Source organism: Nyctereutes procyonoides, unplaced genomic scaffold (assembly GCF_905146905.1).
Source record: "Nyctereutes procyonoides isolate TBG_1078 unplaced genomic scaffold, NYPRO_anot_genome, whole genome shotgun sequence".
Taxonomy (NCBI): Eukaryota; Metazoa; Chordata; class Mammalia; order Carnivora; family Canidae; genus Nyctereutes; species Nyctereutes procyonoides.
In genome coordinates this window covers 15,710,724-15,726,363 of record NW_026575145.1, presented here as the reverse complement: position 1 = coordinate 15,726,363, position 15,640 = coordinate 15,710,724, and the positions used below count along the sequence as shown (strand labels likewise).

The 15,640-nt window shown below is 35.2% G+C and overlaps 1 protein-coding gene across 4 annotated transcripts in view; it reads right to left on the bottom strand.

Annotated features, from left to right (window-relative positions):
* The window catches only part of HEATR5A (HEAT repeat containing 5A), a 109,787-nt gene that overhangs the window by 84,373 nt on the left and 9,774 nt on the right, over window positions 1-15,640 (bottom strand). For all 4 annotated transcript variants that reach the window (XM_055309209.1, XM_055309211.1, XM_055309212.1 and 1 more), the window contains exons 2-6: window positions 10,453-10,652; window positions 8,243-8,454; window positions 7,253-7,361; window positions 4,298-4,447; window positions 3,287-3,461 (exon numbers count right to left, since the gene is read on the bottom strand). In XM_055309209.1, coding sequence (XP_055165184.1) covers window positions 3,287-3,461; window positions 4,298-4,447; window positions 7,253-7,361; window positions 8,243-8,454; window positions 10,453-10,578 — 772 coding nt within the window. In that variant the 5' untranslated portion in view covers window positions 10,579-10,652. The remainder of the gene's footprint in view (window positions 1-3,286; window positions 3,462-4,297; window positions 4,448-7,252; window positions 7,362-8,242; window positions 8,455-10,452; window positions 10,653-15,640) is intronic.

Below are 15,640 nucleotides of genomic sequence, written 5' to 3'. Positions count from 1 at the left end.
ACTGAGATTAGCAAGCCTGCAAGTAGAACAGGTATGTATATGTTCTAGAGGAGGAGAGATCAGGTATTCACTTTAGGAAAAGTTAATTTGAAACATCAAATAAACATCCAAAGAGATGTCAAATGGGCAGTTAGATATGAGCCTGGTGCCCAGGCTAAAGATAAATATTCAGGAATCTCTGACATATTGACAGTATTAACTGAATAAGATCACCACGAGGATGAGCACACACACACTGCAAAAGACCAAGTACTAGGTAAGGGGCCTCTTCAATAAAAAGATAAGGAATCAACAAAGAAGACAAAACAGGAATTTCTAGTGAGGAAGAGGGAAAGCCAAGAGAGACTGAAGTCCCATAATGCAGGTGAAAAAAAAACAAGGAAGAGTATCAGCTGAGTTAAATGCTGCTGAAAAGTCAAGGGAGACAACAGAAAACTGCCCACTGGCTTTAGTGTGGCTGAGTATAAACATATGCTCAAAAAAGATCTCAACCAAGTATTATTTGCTTAAACAAGTATTTATTTACTGACTGAATGAATGAACTTGGAGGTCTTTGGTGACCTTAACAAAACCAGTTTTGGTGGAGTGAATGGGGGGAAATCCTAACTGAAGTGGTTTTGAAAGATGGCAGGAGATAAATTAAATACACTATCAAGAACTCTTCTGAGGAATTTTGTTGCAAAAGGAAGAGAAATGGAGCTCCAACTGGCTGGGAAGTAAGACACAGGTTTTGTTATATTTTTTTATGATAGGAGCAACAGTGGTGCCTGGGGGGTGCAGTTGGTTAAGCAATCAACTCTTGGTTTCTGCTATGGTCACAATCTCAGGGTTGAGATCGAGCCTCATGTTGGGCTCCACACTCAGCATGAAGTGTGCTTCATATTCTCTCTCCCTCTCCCTCTGCTCCTCCTGCTTGTGCACTGGTGCACTTGCTCTCTCAAAATAAATAAATAAAATTTTTTTAAAGACAGGAGAAAACAAAAGCACGTTTTTGTATGTAATAATCCAATACAGAGGGAAAAGCTGGCATAAGAGAGGGGAAACTTAAAACAACAACAACAACAACAAAAAAAAAACACAACAAAAAAAAAAAGAGAGGGGAAACTTCCTAAACCAATGTCCTTGAGCAGGTGAGAGAACGTAAGTATTAAATTATATATATTAAAAGATCACATAAATTCCCAGCAACTTGTTCTAATCATAGGAAAATGTCATACACAATCCCTACCTTAAGTGCCTTGGAATAACTGACCACCTGTTTGAAACCTGTTAGTTTTACTAGGAAAATCATTTCAGATTTGTACTTCATAATCTTTGCATATTGTGGTTGAGTGTACAAACCTCCACTGCATTTATTTTTCTAAATTGTTAAAGCATTAGTCCCCTACCTTAAAAAAATCTATTATGGTATCTAGGTCACTTTTTAGTTGTACAAAAATAACTCAATTACTTGCAACCTAGAATTCAGAGATGCAAGATGACAATATCTAACAAAAGATTAGGCCAAGGATTTTTACTGTGGTTGAAGCTGATTCTTCACTTTGCTTAATTTGATTACAAAAACACCAGTATTATTTTAGTGCTACCATAGAAGCATATAAATATTTATTCATAACTCTTATGCAATTCTACTTTTTGCTGGTTTTTCCTGCAACTGTCTGCTAGTGGTAATGATACATTTATAGAAATGGGCAATTCACATTTTAAAAAGGACTTGATTAAACATGTCTTCTAATGTTAATTTCTTAGATGGCTTAAGATTCATCTCCTAAGTGTTCTGAACAACTTTTTTTTTTTTCTAGTTTAGGTTTTTTTGATGACTTCTTCCTATTCCCCATTTACCTTCCTCCCAGCCTCAATAAATAAGAAAGTCTTACTGAATTACAAGATTAGAAAAACAATAAAAATAAAAACTTCTTATTATAAATTTTATTTACAATCTCAATTGAAGAATGAGAGGACTGTAAATTTGTTAATGTTTCCCAGGTGACTATGATATGCTGTACTTCCTGTCCTCTCCCATCATTGGTTAAAAACACTAGCTTTAGGAAAAAAAATGTTTCCCTTTATATAACTATAAATAATTTTTCAAGCAATGCTTTTCAAACTAATGTGCATATGAATCATCTGGAAATCTTGTTCAAATGAGAATTTTGATTTAGTAAGTTGTGTGGGGCCTGGGTTTCTGCATTTCTTACAAACTCACAGGTGATGCTAGTTTTCCTGTGTGCAGATGTTTGAGGAGCAAGGTTCTATAGAAGAGTCACATTTTCATTTGTTGTGAGATTGTTTATTCTTTGGAGATAGAATGATAAAGCAAGTTTTCAGTTATTCATCAATGTTTTATATACTCTGTTGATTAAATCTAGGCAGACTCTCTTGTTTTCAGAAATATCCCATCCATGATCCCTGGGTGGCTCCGTGGTTTAGTGCCTGCATTTGGTCCAGGGCGTGATCCTGGGGTCCTGGGATAGAGTCCTGCATCGGGCTCCCTGCATGGAGCCTGCTTCCCCCTCTGCCTGTGTCTCTGCCTCTCCCTCTCTCTATGTCTTTCATAAATAAATAAATAAAATATTTTAAAAAGAAAAAGAAATATCCCATCCTTGCTCACTGCCTGGAAGTATATATATAAAAAGTAAGACAAAGATGGGATTATCTAGGTGGCTCAGGAGTTGGGTGGCTGCCTTTTGCTCGGGTCATGATCCTGGCATCTGGGATTGAGTCCCACATCCGGGTCCTGCAAAGAGCCTTTTTCTCCCTCTGCCTATGTCTCTCCCCTCTTCTCTGTCTCTCTCATGAATAAATAAATAAATATTTTTTTTAAAAAAAAAAGTAAAACAAAGCAAATTGTCCTAGTACAGTGCACTTCAAATATCTGTTGTTTGGAATTATTTACATCACTGTTCCCTTATATCAACCTAGAAAATGGCAAGCCAAATATAGGTAATCAAATCCATTTACTTAAAAAAGAATTAAAATTTAGATCATATCTATTATTGCGTAACAATGAACAATTTACTTTAAAAATAAAGGCCATAATATAAAGGAAGATAACTGAATAAAGTATATTTCTTCAAGAGTTTATTTTTTTCCTCAAATTTTTCTGGAATTGTTTGAAAATGAAATCTTGGGACCTATAGCAATATTTACAAACTAAAATTGATTTATAAGATATCCCGCCTCTTCTCAAAATTAATAATGGGTAGTAGTAATTCTACATTATGTTTGTTTAAACCAAATGGGAAAAAATTGCAATAAACTTTTGAAAATAATTATATAAATTTACCTGCTCCTGGATGTTTAGAAATTATAGCTCTAGCCAACACTGTGCCTAGTAGTTTTGAAACTGAAATCCGCACATCATAATTGGAACCTTCAAAGGACTTAAAACACAGTGTGGCCACACTATCCAGGTCTGTACTCCACATAAAGATGGCCTCTTTTTGAAGTTCAAGGAGACACTATTTAATTGAAAAAACAGACATTAATGAAAAACAAAATTTAAATGTCAGGTTCAGATCCACAGAAGTCATAGAAATTATCAAGATCTAACAAAAGAATACAAATCCAAAGTATCTAAACAATGACTGCAGGGACAACAAATGAATACTTACAAATAGTCATAAAAACTATACTACATAAAACAACATGTCAGCAGAGGGTGGGAAGAGAACCCATTCTAACTCAGTAGGCTAAGAAAAATGTCTTTGAACCAATTTGTTGGCTACGAGCAACTGTGACAATAATTATAACGTAAACAACTTTACTGTATTATCTAACCAACTGTATTAGGAAGCCATGATCATTCTGCTGAAGATCATAAGACAAGATCACTCTATCCATAGAGGACTAAACTGCCTTATTTTGATTGTTTCCTAGCTTGCAAAAAATGCATATTAAAAAGAAATTAAAATATCAAAATCTAAATCCTAGACTTAAAAAAAAGGGCAACATGATCAAAACAAATCACTTTGAAATAACACAAACTTTACATGTAAATTTTAGTTTACAAAACTATAGAGAGGAAGCATAGTAGAGTAAAAAGAATACTTAGAGTTTAGTAACCTAAATCCCCCACCCTTCAACAATGTGTTGTGAACTACTTGGAGAACCTTGGGAAATTCATTTAATTCTCTGGACCTCAGTTTCTTTATATGCTACAATAAGAGAGCCCCAGCTGACTACCAAGGTTGTAGCTTGAAGGTCATGTAGCTGTTAACAGTGTTTTCACAGGGATAAACTAATTTAATTTTCTTTATATATATTTTGAGAAATTCTGCTTATTAGACCATTTTACCTTTGCAGCAGCACAACGAACAGCCATGGATCTATCTGTTAAGCAGGATTTAGCAGCTTTATAAACATCCCTGTGGCAAGGTGTAGCAGCAGCTCCTAGTCCATTCAATATATTTTGCAGACTCAGCATAATCTCATATCGCCCTTGAGACTACCAAAAAGGAAAAATTTATATAGAAAAAAAATTAACCGTGAAAAGTAGCATTAAGCATCAAAATTTCTCTTATATATTACTGAAATTTTTGATATCTGTACACACTAACCAACCCATCTGACATCAGGAAACTTTAACAGCTATTATTTTATGAAGTGTTTACTAATTGAAAAGTGTTATGTGTACATATTATATTTTAACACAATACAAAGAGTTGATGTGAAGATTAAATGAAATTACATGAAAAGTCCTAACACAAAGCTTGCATGTTGTTAAGCATTCAATATACAGTTGCTATTAATGAAGTAACACAGTAAGAGTTCAGGGACTGCCACTTAGCTAGGTGACCTTGGGCAAAATTGTTTATCTGTTAAATGGACATATTTACCTCATAGGTTGTTGTGAAGACCAAACAAATTACTGCATGTAAAATGCTTAGAACAATGCCTAACATATAGTACATGCTCAACAGACTTTACAGCCATTTAATATTTCATTATTTATTGGGCCAAGTAGTTTAACTCAGAGGATAAAAGTCTGGGACCAAATCTGCCTCTGACCTTAGCATCTGTGTGAAATAATAATAATAATAATAATAATAATAATAATAATGTTATTTGCAGTTATTTCTCCAGCTATAAAATGAGAATAAGATGAACCTCTTAGAGCTAGTGTGAGAAAAGTAAAAAGGCCTTATGGGGAAAACTTTCACCACAGTGCCCGGCACACAGTAGATACTCAAAAAATAGTAGCTGCTTATATATTACTGATATTTTAGTAAATGCCCTAGCTGATTTCTATATCCCAGGAAGTCAAGGCCACTAAAGATAACTAAAGCTAGGTGAAGACAAAGATCAGTATCAAGTATGATTTTCATAGATAAATTAATATTATTAATTTATCTTTGTCCAGAGGAGCATAACACTAACTATAGGTGACATAACAAATTGGATCCTTTGTTGAAACTTCTGAACTTTTTATCCCAACTTTATGTTGTCTGTTACTGAAGGGTGTGAATCAAAGTTAGGATCCCTTTGTTACCTTCAACATTTTGCAGTCCCTGATCAACAAAGTCGTAAAGATAAAAAATAGCAAGAAATAAAATCCTCAGCAATAACTTTAAAATTTCTGAGAACTACAGATTAACCCTGTTAACCATGGGGCCTAAAAAGATTATAGCTTAACTAACGAAGTTAAGTGGAAAAACAGTTCAAAGTGGCCATTCCTCAAGGGATGAAAGTTCTTATAAACATTTCCTTTTGAATAATACCAGATTTACAGATGTTAACAAATCTCTTCTGCTGAATCACTTTCTTCAATCTTTCAGCAAACCTGCTTAGAAGTGTTTCCTGAGTAGATTCAATCACCAATTCTTTTTGTTACGGACTTCACTTCTTAAACTTCTTGAATAAGCTATGATTTTTTTTAAAGATTTTATTTTTTTTATATAATCTCTACACCCAGTATAGGTCTTAAATCCACAACCAAGAGCTGCATGTTCTACTCACTGAGCCAGCCAGGCACCCCAAATCAGTTACATTCTTCTCAAAATTTAGCATGTTTTATATCTGAACTTTCAAATTTTTTACCCCGGTACATTAAAAAGAAGGTGGGGTGCCTGGGTGGTATAGCCAGTTGGGCACCCATCTCCTGGTTTTGGCTCAGGTCGTGATCTGAGAGTCTTGAGATTAAGCCCTGAGTGGGGCTCCTTGCCCAGCGTGGAGTTTGCTTGAAGTTTCTCTCTCCCTCCCTCTCTGCTCCTCTCCACTGCATGAGTTCTCTTTTACAAATTATCTCAGAGCTGTCTTCTAGACTTCTTTTCTAGGTAAGATTACAACAAGAACTGGTATTTTGTTTTTATATTTAAAGGTGCTGAGTGATCCTTTTTTTTCTTTTTAAAGATTTTATTTATTTATTCATGAGAGACACAGAGAGAGAGGCAAAGACACAGGCAGAGGGAAAAGCAGGCTCCATGCAGGGAGCCCGATGTGGGACTTGATCCCAGGTCTCCAGGATCAGGCCCTGGGCTGAAGGCAGGCGCTAAACCGCTGAGCCACCCGAGCTGCCCTGAGTGATCCTTAAATATTAGGGAGCGACCACAGATTTAAAAATTTTTGATAAACAAACATACAAATGCTTTAATTTCAAAAATGATTGGTGAAACTAGTTGGCAAGATATGACTATCTTAGAAGTCAAATAAAGAGACAATTACAAAAACAAAGAGTATTCCACAGTGGTTAATGATCACAAATCAATAAGGCTAAGGTTGAGAATATATTCCCCTGGCAACCAAAAGGTCAACCAGATCCTGGTCATACTTATATTCTCCATGCTTTTCCCCAACCTGGTTATATTCCTTACTCCTCTCTGATGCTGGCGGAATACTAATCCATCCATCAGGCACCCAAATAGTTATCAACTATGTATCTGAATCATTGTGGACAAGCAACTGATGTAGTACTAGTATTAGGGGAAAAGGTGATGTGAGAGGAAGCAGCAGGGATAGGTCTACCAGAGAAATACCTTAGCTTTTGCCTATTTGGATTTACCTAAAATCACAAATTACATTATTGATTTTCTAATAAAGATTTAATATACAAAATACATATGTGCCTCTCCTAGAAATATTTTATCTATGGATATATTTATATACATACCCATGTACCTTACCATAGGCAAAACACTTTCACTGGCTCAAGGAACCATAAAACCTGTAAAATACTATCTTTTTATTCTTTTTTGTATGTAATAAAAATTACAGTTTATCTTTTTATTCTTTGGATGAACTTGTGCTTACTCACCTCTGCACTCTTCATAGCTTTAAGGATATTCCCCACTGTATCAGTAAAGGTGTTAACCAGTATTCTACCCAACTTCTTGTATAAGGAACCCAAACATACCACGGCAGCCCTGAAACATTTAAATTAGATATTAGTCATGAGTGAAAAAACAGCAATAAAAAAATCTCAGCCCATGTAAAGTTGACTATTTAATTTTAAAGGATAAAACTGCCCATATTCTATTCTATTGTTAAATACTAAGGCATGATGCTTACATGAATATCAAATAATTACACTTTCAAGAACAGTAAGGAGAAAAAATGTATTTTTAAGTAATCGAAACCTCCATTCCCTCAAACTTTACAAACTAATTTTTCATAAAACTGACCTTCATATATTAGTCAAAGATAATCTTAAAGATACAAGATAAGAAAAACAGGAAATAATGTCCTTTTCAAATCTGAAGTCTGAAAACTTCATGGTAAAATACATTGTTGTAAGCTAAAAATTAGATCAACAAAAATTTCTGTAAAATTACTATTGTGGAACCATACATTTATGGAAAACTACTCTCTCTAAAATAACAGATGAAATAATGAACAGAATCCTATGGAGAAAGTAAATAAGCTATTCTTTTTAGGAGCTCAGAAGAGTATTTTTCTATATGGTATTTATTATTAATTTTTACTACTGAGAACTAGGAAGTTAAAAGAACACCCAAAATGTGAAGCATTCAAAATATCTTTTTGTTAAACACTCAACTAAGATTCTTTTTGTATGTATCTTTAAAATATGTTTTAATAGAAGACATATATTTGTTTCAGGTGTACAACATAGTGATTTGACAATTATAAACATTAAAAACTGCTCACTACAGTTAGTGTAGTTATCATTTGTCACTAAACAATATGATTACAATATTACTGGCGATATTCCCTATGCTGTACTTTTCATCCCCTTGACTTACTTGCTTTTATAACTAGAAGTCTGTATCTCTTTAGTTCAACTTACAGTTTCGTGGGAAGATAACTTGGAGAATCATCCTTGCTACGAATAAGATCATTACATTTATCGATTGTCTCGTAAACAGAGAATGTGTCCCCGATACTATAAAGAACGCCTAGATTCTTAGCAAGGAGTTTGCGGGTAGGAGGCCCTGGAGAGCTGTTCAACAAAGACAGGAGCTGTTCAACAAGAGCCTTCTGTTTCTCCTTTACATCACTCTAGAAAGGAAGTAACAAAAATACAATTCAAAGTCAACATAATTACATGTAATCTTCTAATACAATGTTTCTTTAATAGTTTTTTAAGAATTAAAAACTCCAGAAAAATGCATTCATTTTGACTAAAAATTACAAATAAGTTGGTGGTATAGTCATTACAACGACATAAGGTAGTTTTTTGCCCTGTGGAGAGCTTCAAAAAATAATCTCTGGGCCACAATATACCAGTCTCTGTGAAGAAACACAAGGCTTCTATTTCTTCTGTATCTTTCTTCTGTTGAAAGGTAGAGCAAATTTGTATTTTAACTGGAGGTTCTTTGTTATATATCTGTATAAATAAGCAGTAACCGAGGTGCCTGGGTGGCTCAGTGGTTGAGCATCTGCCTTCGGCTCAGGGCATAATCCCAGGGTCCCAGGATCGAACTCTGCATTGGGCTCCCTGCAGCAAGCCTGTTTTTCCCTCTGCCTGTGTCTCTTATGAATAAATAAAATAAAATAAAATCTTAAAAAAAAAACAACAGCAATCTATAATCCATCATGAGTCAACCTTATGATGAATGATTCTGTTACTCAGATCTTTTTCTGAGTTTAGTGCAATTTTCTTTTTGCAAGCTTATACATCTAAATGCCAGCAACGTTACTCTATTTTATTTTCTGAAAAAAGGAATACACAATATCATTACAATAGTAACAGTATTCAGGTGCTCATTAAGGCATAAGCTTCCACAATGAAGTACTTGTTAGTATATGGATTTTTGTCTTGTTAAATTCCAAATGTCCATGAGTAGTGTCTTTGTACCACTTTTGCATGACCTATGGTATTGTTATTATGGAGGAAAATATCTTCACTTTTAGTAGGAGACATACATGGAAGTATCTAGGTGCAATATCACTTCATATGGCTCAATAAATCAGTCAATCGGGATCCCTGGGTGGCGCAGCGGTTTAGCGCCTGCCTTTGGCCCAGGGCGCGAACCTGGAGACCCAGGATCGAATCCCACGTCGGCCTCCCGGTGCATGGAGCCTACTTCTCCCTCTGCCTGTGTCTCTGCCTCTCTCTCTCTCTCTCTGACTATCATAAATAAATAAAAATTTAAAAAAATAATAATAAATCAATCAAATATGGTAAAATGTTAACTGCTAAACGTAGGTAAAAAGTATGAGTGATTTGTTTTCTTTTTTTGGAAACTATTTCATAAGCTTAAGAGTGAATATGTTTACTAAAAGACTTTTAAATTCAAATTCTCCCTAAAGGGACACCTGGGCGGCTTAGCGGTTTAGCACCTGCCTTCAGCCCAGGCCCCGGATAAAGTCCCTGCATTGGGCTTCCTGTATGGAGCCTGCTTCTCCCTCTACCTATGTCTCTGCCTTTCTTTTCTGTGTCTCTCATGAATAAATAAGTAAAATCTTTAAAAAAAAAAAAAAATTCTCCATGAAAAGCTCAGAACTTTTTAAAAGCAAAACTTCCATTACGATATTTAGCAACATATTACACAAGGGCTTCAATGCATATGAAAGTGAAGAAGATAATGAAAATGAAATCTAATAGAATGTGGTTTATAGTTTATATTTTTATACATTTTTAAAAGTAATATAAAAAATATTGGCTGATTTCTTCCTGCTTTAAAAAATTTTTTTAATCCTTTATTTATTTATCTGAGAGAGAGAGAGAGAGAGAGAGACAGGGAGAGAGCACAAGTGAGGAGATAGAGAAACAGGATCCCCACTGTACAGGGACACTCAACATGGGGCTTGATTCCAGGACCCTGGGATCATAACCTGAGCCAAAGGTAGACACATAACCGACTGAGCAACCCAGGCACCCCCTTTTTCCTACTTTTTGAAAGCACAAACTTCTTGTAATATTTCATTATAAACTCTTAATAAGGCCTAGCATTTGAAAGCTAATTTGGTTTATTCTGAACAGAACGAGATAAGCAAACCAAAGGACCTAAATGTTATCTGGCACTTAAAAAAAGTTTTTGCAATTTTACCCACCTTGCTCGTTGCTAGCAAGAGCTTCTCCAAATATCTCAACCAATCGAAAATAAACTCTGCCTTCTGAACTTCACCTAGTTGATTGTATGCTTCTTCATTCAGCAGTAAGCTATGAGCTAATTCCATTCCTTGCAGAAAATTCTCCTAGCTGGTCACAATTCTTCTCTTTAAACTTCAGTCAATATACCTAAGAAAAAAGTCTGTAATAGAGAAAAAGAACAAATTTTACAAGGAAGGCAAATGTAAAACCAGAAATCTTCCACAGAAAGCACAAAGCATAATTAAATTGGAGATTTTAAAAAATAACAGCTCTAGGGTGAAACTGGGAAATCTAATAATAAACTCTTAACAGTGACACAAAATCCACTTTTGAATTCCTTTTTTTAAAGATTGTATTTATTTACTCATGACAGACATAGGCAGAGGGAGAAGCAGGCTCCATGCAGGAAGCCTGATGTCGGACTTGATCCCGGGACTCCAGGATCATGCCCTGAGCCACACAGGCATCCCGTTGAACTCCTTTTTTAGAGAGCAGACAGACAAAGCAGAAAAACATTATTGACATTCATATGTAATAACTTGCTAAACAGAAGGGACATTCCATTAAAATTTTGAAAATTTTTAGGTTAGGTTATTCAAGCATTAGGTTTTCCATTTTCTTTGTAGGATATATATCATGTTACTAAAAATGAGTCATGGGTACATATCAACAAATGACCAAATATCCAGACCTCCTACTAAAATTCTATAAAACCTGACCTCTCCCTGGGGTACATATCCCAGTCATTTACCTGGAGACTGAAATAGAAGGAATTATTCCCGTTAGCATCTGATCCCCCAGCCTAATAAAGACACTGCCTGTAGCTTAAGGCTAGGAGTTTTAGGAAAAAGTTTCATCTCAACCAGAATAGTCTTATCTCTGTAAGCCTTGTGAAAGACAAGTCCTGTTTTTGAAGGCACTTATATGGATATTGTCTAGGGGTAGTAGCAATAAAGATTCTATCTGCTACGACCCAGCTCCAAAGCAGCTTTTGCTTCTGCTTTTGCAAATAATAAAAAAAAAAGAGCAGATTTTGTTTTGTTTTGTTTTTTTAAATTCATGAGTATATCCCGAGCATACACTTTCCAGAACATAAATAACATGAACTGTATACACACACACATTTATAAGATGACATTGTGATTATGGATTTTATTTAGGAGAGGCATACTCAAGTTTATAGTAGCAAAGCAACAAATCTACAACTCATTTTTGAATCATTAAGTGAATAAATCAGCTATAAAATATGGCAAAATATTAACAGCTGTATGTAGACAGTGGGAGTATGATGGTCATTTTACTATTCTTTGCTTTTTCTGTATTTTTTTGAAAGATCACAATACAAAGTTGGAAAAAATTATTTAATAAACTCAGAAACACACAAGCAGGGATGCCTGGCTGGCTCAGTGGTAGAGTATGAGGCTCTTGATCTTGGGGTACTGAGTCTGAGCCCACACATTGGGTTTAGAGTTTATGTTAAAAAATTTTTTTTAATTAGAAGGGAAAAGCTTAAGAAAAAAACACACACACTGGCTTAAGAAAAAAAATCATCACTATTACAACTATCAACTGATAGAGAGACAACTATCATCAAGAACCTTAAACAGGGAAGACACTATATATAATAGATGGGTACTCCTATTCACTAATGTATCAAAAATAAATTTGATAAATTATAAAACTCCCAACTAAACAGAAACAGGTAATTAGAACTGTATGAAAATACAGACAGACTGCTACAGGTAATTAAACTAAAAGATTTTAAATATATAGCTCATATTCCCCTAAATAAATCTCAATATTTTATAGAGAAGCCAGTAAGTAATGATGTATTAGAAAATCAGATGGAAGACCTAGGGAAGGCTTTTCTTTCATTCATTCATTTTTTTTTTCTCCCAGAGTTTGCTGGTATAAAATTACCCACAGTGTCGGATCATAATTAATATAAATCTGAAAACAGTCTCCTTCTATATATTTTTTAAAGATTTTATTTATTTATTCATGAGAGACACAAAGGGTGTGGGGCAGAGACACAGGCAGAGGGAGAAGCAGGCTCCATGCAGGGAGCCCGATGTGGGACTCGATCCTGGGTCTCCAGGATTACGCCCTGGGCCGAAGGCAGATGCCCAACTGCTGAGCCACCCAGGCATCCCAACAGTCTCCTTCTAGATGTAATCACAAACTGGTACCCTGTTATCCAAAGTTAGCCTGCAACATATTGAGGGGAAGGTGACTTACCAACATGTAAACATAAGATTTTACATGAAAATCTGGGTCCATATCCCCCATACAGCAACAAATGACTAAATCTAAGGGAGGACTCTCCAGCAGGCCACAGCTGCCATCTGACCTGCCTCATTCATTTACATTATCTGACATTTCTTCAGGTATTTAACTTTTCAACTCCTTCTTTTCATCTTGCTTGTGTCCCTCTTGCTTGGCCAGAAGTCAAAAGGCAGCTTTTACCCATCCACACCCACCAAATCTGTATGCTGCTTTAGCCATCTGGATTGTTCCCTTTCAGTGAGTCTCGCCTATCTGCTTAAAACTACTATGACCTGGTACTGATAGTCCTCAAAAAAAAAAAAAAAAAAAAGGAAAAGAAAAGAAAAGAGAGACACATTAGGTTATTTTCAAAAATGCCAATTTTAAAGAACAAGCATATAAACAATAGATAACAAATTAGGATACAACAATTAAGGACAAAGTTAAATAAATGCTAGAGAAACAATTTCTGGAAGAAATCTTCAAGCTATACAAAAGGTGAAAAACAAGTTTGCACTCAATATCTATGATTCTGTGAGAGAAAAAAAAATTACCTCAGTATCACAGAGAAAATTTAACTACCACGTCAAATCAAAATTTTAAGAGGGGCATCTGGGTGGCTCAGTGCTTGAGTGTCTGCCTTCAACTCAGGTCATGATCTCGGGGTCCTGGGATCGAGTCCCGCATTGGGCTCCCCACAGAGAGCCTGCTTCTCCCTCAGCCTGTGTCTCTGCCTCTCTCCATGGGTCTCTTATGAATAAATAAACAAATAAACAAATAAATAAAATCTTTATTTTTAAAATCCTATCTTAAGAATCAAATTACCCTTTTTAGAGGTCATTAGGACTGCTGAAGAGACTTTTTTTCCTTAGGCAGCAGCAATATTGTGGTGTAAAATGATCTATCAAGAAGCAAAATAGCTAACACAATGCAATAATAAATAATTCAGTAAAAAGATTGAGATCATAATCAAAGCCAAGTTCTCTCTAATGTCCTCAATATTCCTCATATAAATTACTACAAAAAGTAGACAATTCATAATAGTAATCCCACATTTAAATACCCATTCTAAAATGCACCTGTGATCTCCATGTATGCACTATCAATGGGATCAGCAAATGCTTTTTGCAAAAAAACATGTTTCTGTTCTTACCAGAAGTTTCACTGTAGGAAGATGAATACAAATGCAGTCAAACTATCATATGTTTTAATATAACCACACCCTTCAACTCCATGTATCTGGAGACTGCTTATTTTTCTAATTTTCTCTTATTTTCCATTTTTATGTTTCTTTTGAGATCGCAAAGTGATTAGTTCATCAAAAGTAAACATATATTAAATATATTTTTCAAACTACAGTTATGCTACTTGAAAAAAATGTTTGTAAAACTGCTGTTCCCACTGTAATGCCAGCCATCATTTTTGACAGAAGCTAACATTTATTGGCCACTTACTATATGTACTTTACATTTTCTCAACTAATTCACAAAATTGTTCAAGAGGTATTTTTAGATGACAAAGAAACTGAGGCACAGAGAAGCCAAGTAGTAGTCCTAAGGTCACTTTACCTGGATGTAGACATAAGCAATCAGACTCCAGATATATGTGCTTTAACCACCAGATACTCTACTGCCACTCTTTCATCCAATCAAACCGCTCAAACACCTTGAAATCAGCCATTTTTTAAAAAGCTCAGAACTTCGGATCCCTGGGTAGCTCAGCAGTTTAGCGCCTGCCTTCGGCCCAGGGCATGATCCTGGAGACCTGGGATCGAGTCCCACATCAGGCTCCCTGCATGGAGCCTGCTTCTCCCTCTGCCTGTGTCTCTGCCTCTCTCTCTCTCTCTCTCCCTCTCTCTCTCTGTATCTCTCATGAATAAATAAAAATCTTAAAAAAAAAAAGCTCAGAACTTGCAGAGAATTTGTGAATAATACGGAACAATAGATCACTGTAATGTTTCCTAAAATATGAATACGAGATTCCTTATTTTAATAAGTATGAGAATCTAGTAATAAACAAAGCTACCCAAAAGATTTCTCAGGGTATTCATAGTGTGTACTATGAATCTCTATGAATGCAATGTAGTCTGAAGTATTAACCGAAACACTGCACAACAGTAATTTCCAGACTTAAGTTGTCCCATAAAAAACATTAACAGGTACCTGTTACAGCCACTCTTCCTATATTTTAAAAAGGTGCACAAGAATATTACTTTATAGTCAAATATTACATATGCTAACATAAAGCCAAGAGTTGAGCTAAGCTTACAAATGTCCTTCAATGCTTCTTAGACCATACATTTCTCTTCCATTGTAGTAACTGTCTGTAGTTTGTGTATGATAGATACTCCTAGTGACTCAGTTATAATTTTAATCCCTGAAGTCTTTTACATTGAGAAAAGTAGGCACTGTGTACTAGACCTAAGGTTCTAAGGTACTGTCTACTATGGCTCTCAGAGTGGGATATCCCCAGCAGTGAGTGTATCAACAGAATACATATGCTGGAGGATCAAATTTTACTTAACCATTTCCCTTCTGATATTAGCTTATTATTTTATATGAAAATAAATGTGCATTTAATATGCAGTAGAAGGCAAAATTAATAAAGTGTTTTAAGATAAAACATAAACCTTCAGAGGAATTCTAAGCATGACAAGCCTTTCTAAACATCTTTTAAAAAAATCACTCCCCCACCAAAAGTCACTCCCCTCTTCTGGTAAGAATACTAGTTTAATGGAAATGTTTAAGAACATCTAAGCTACTAGTAAGTTGAACTATTGAACTGCCATTTTTATAGGTCAAAAAATAGCTGAGTGTCAGCAAATTCACATGGTTCAATTTACTTTATTTGTATTTACTGATTTGACAGAGAATGAGAGAGAGG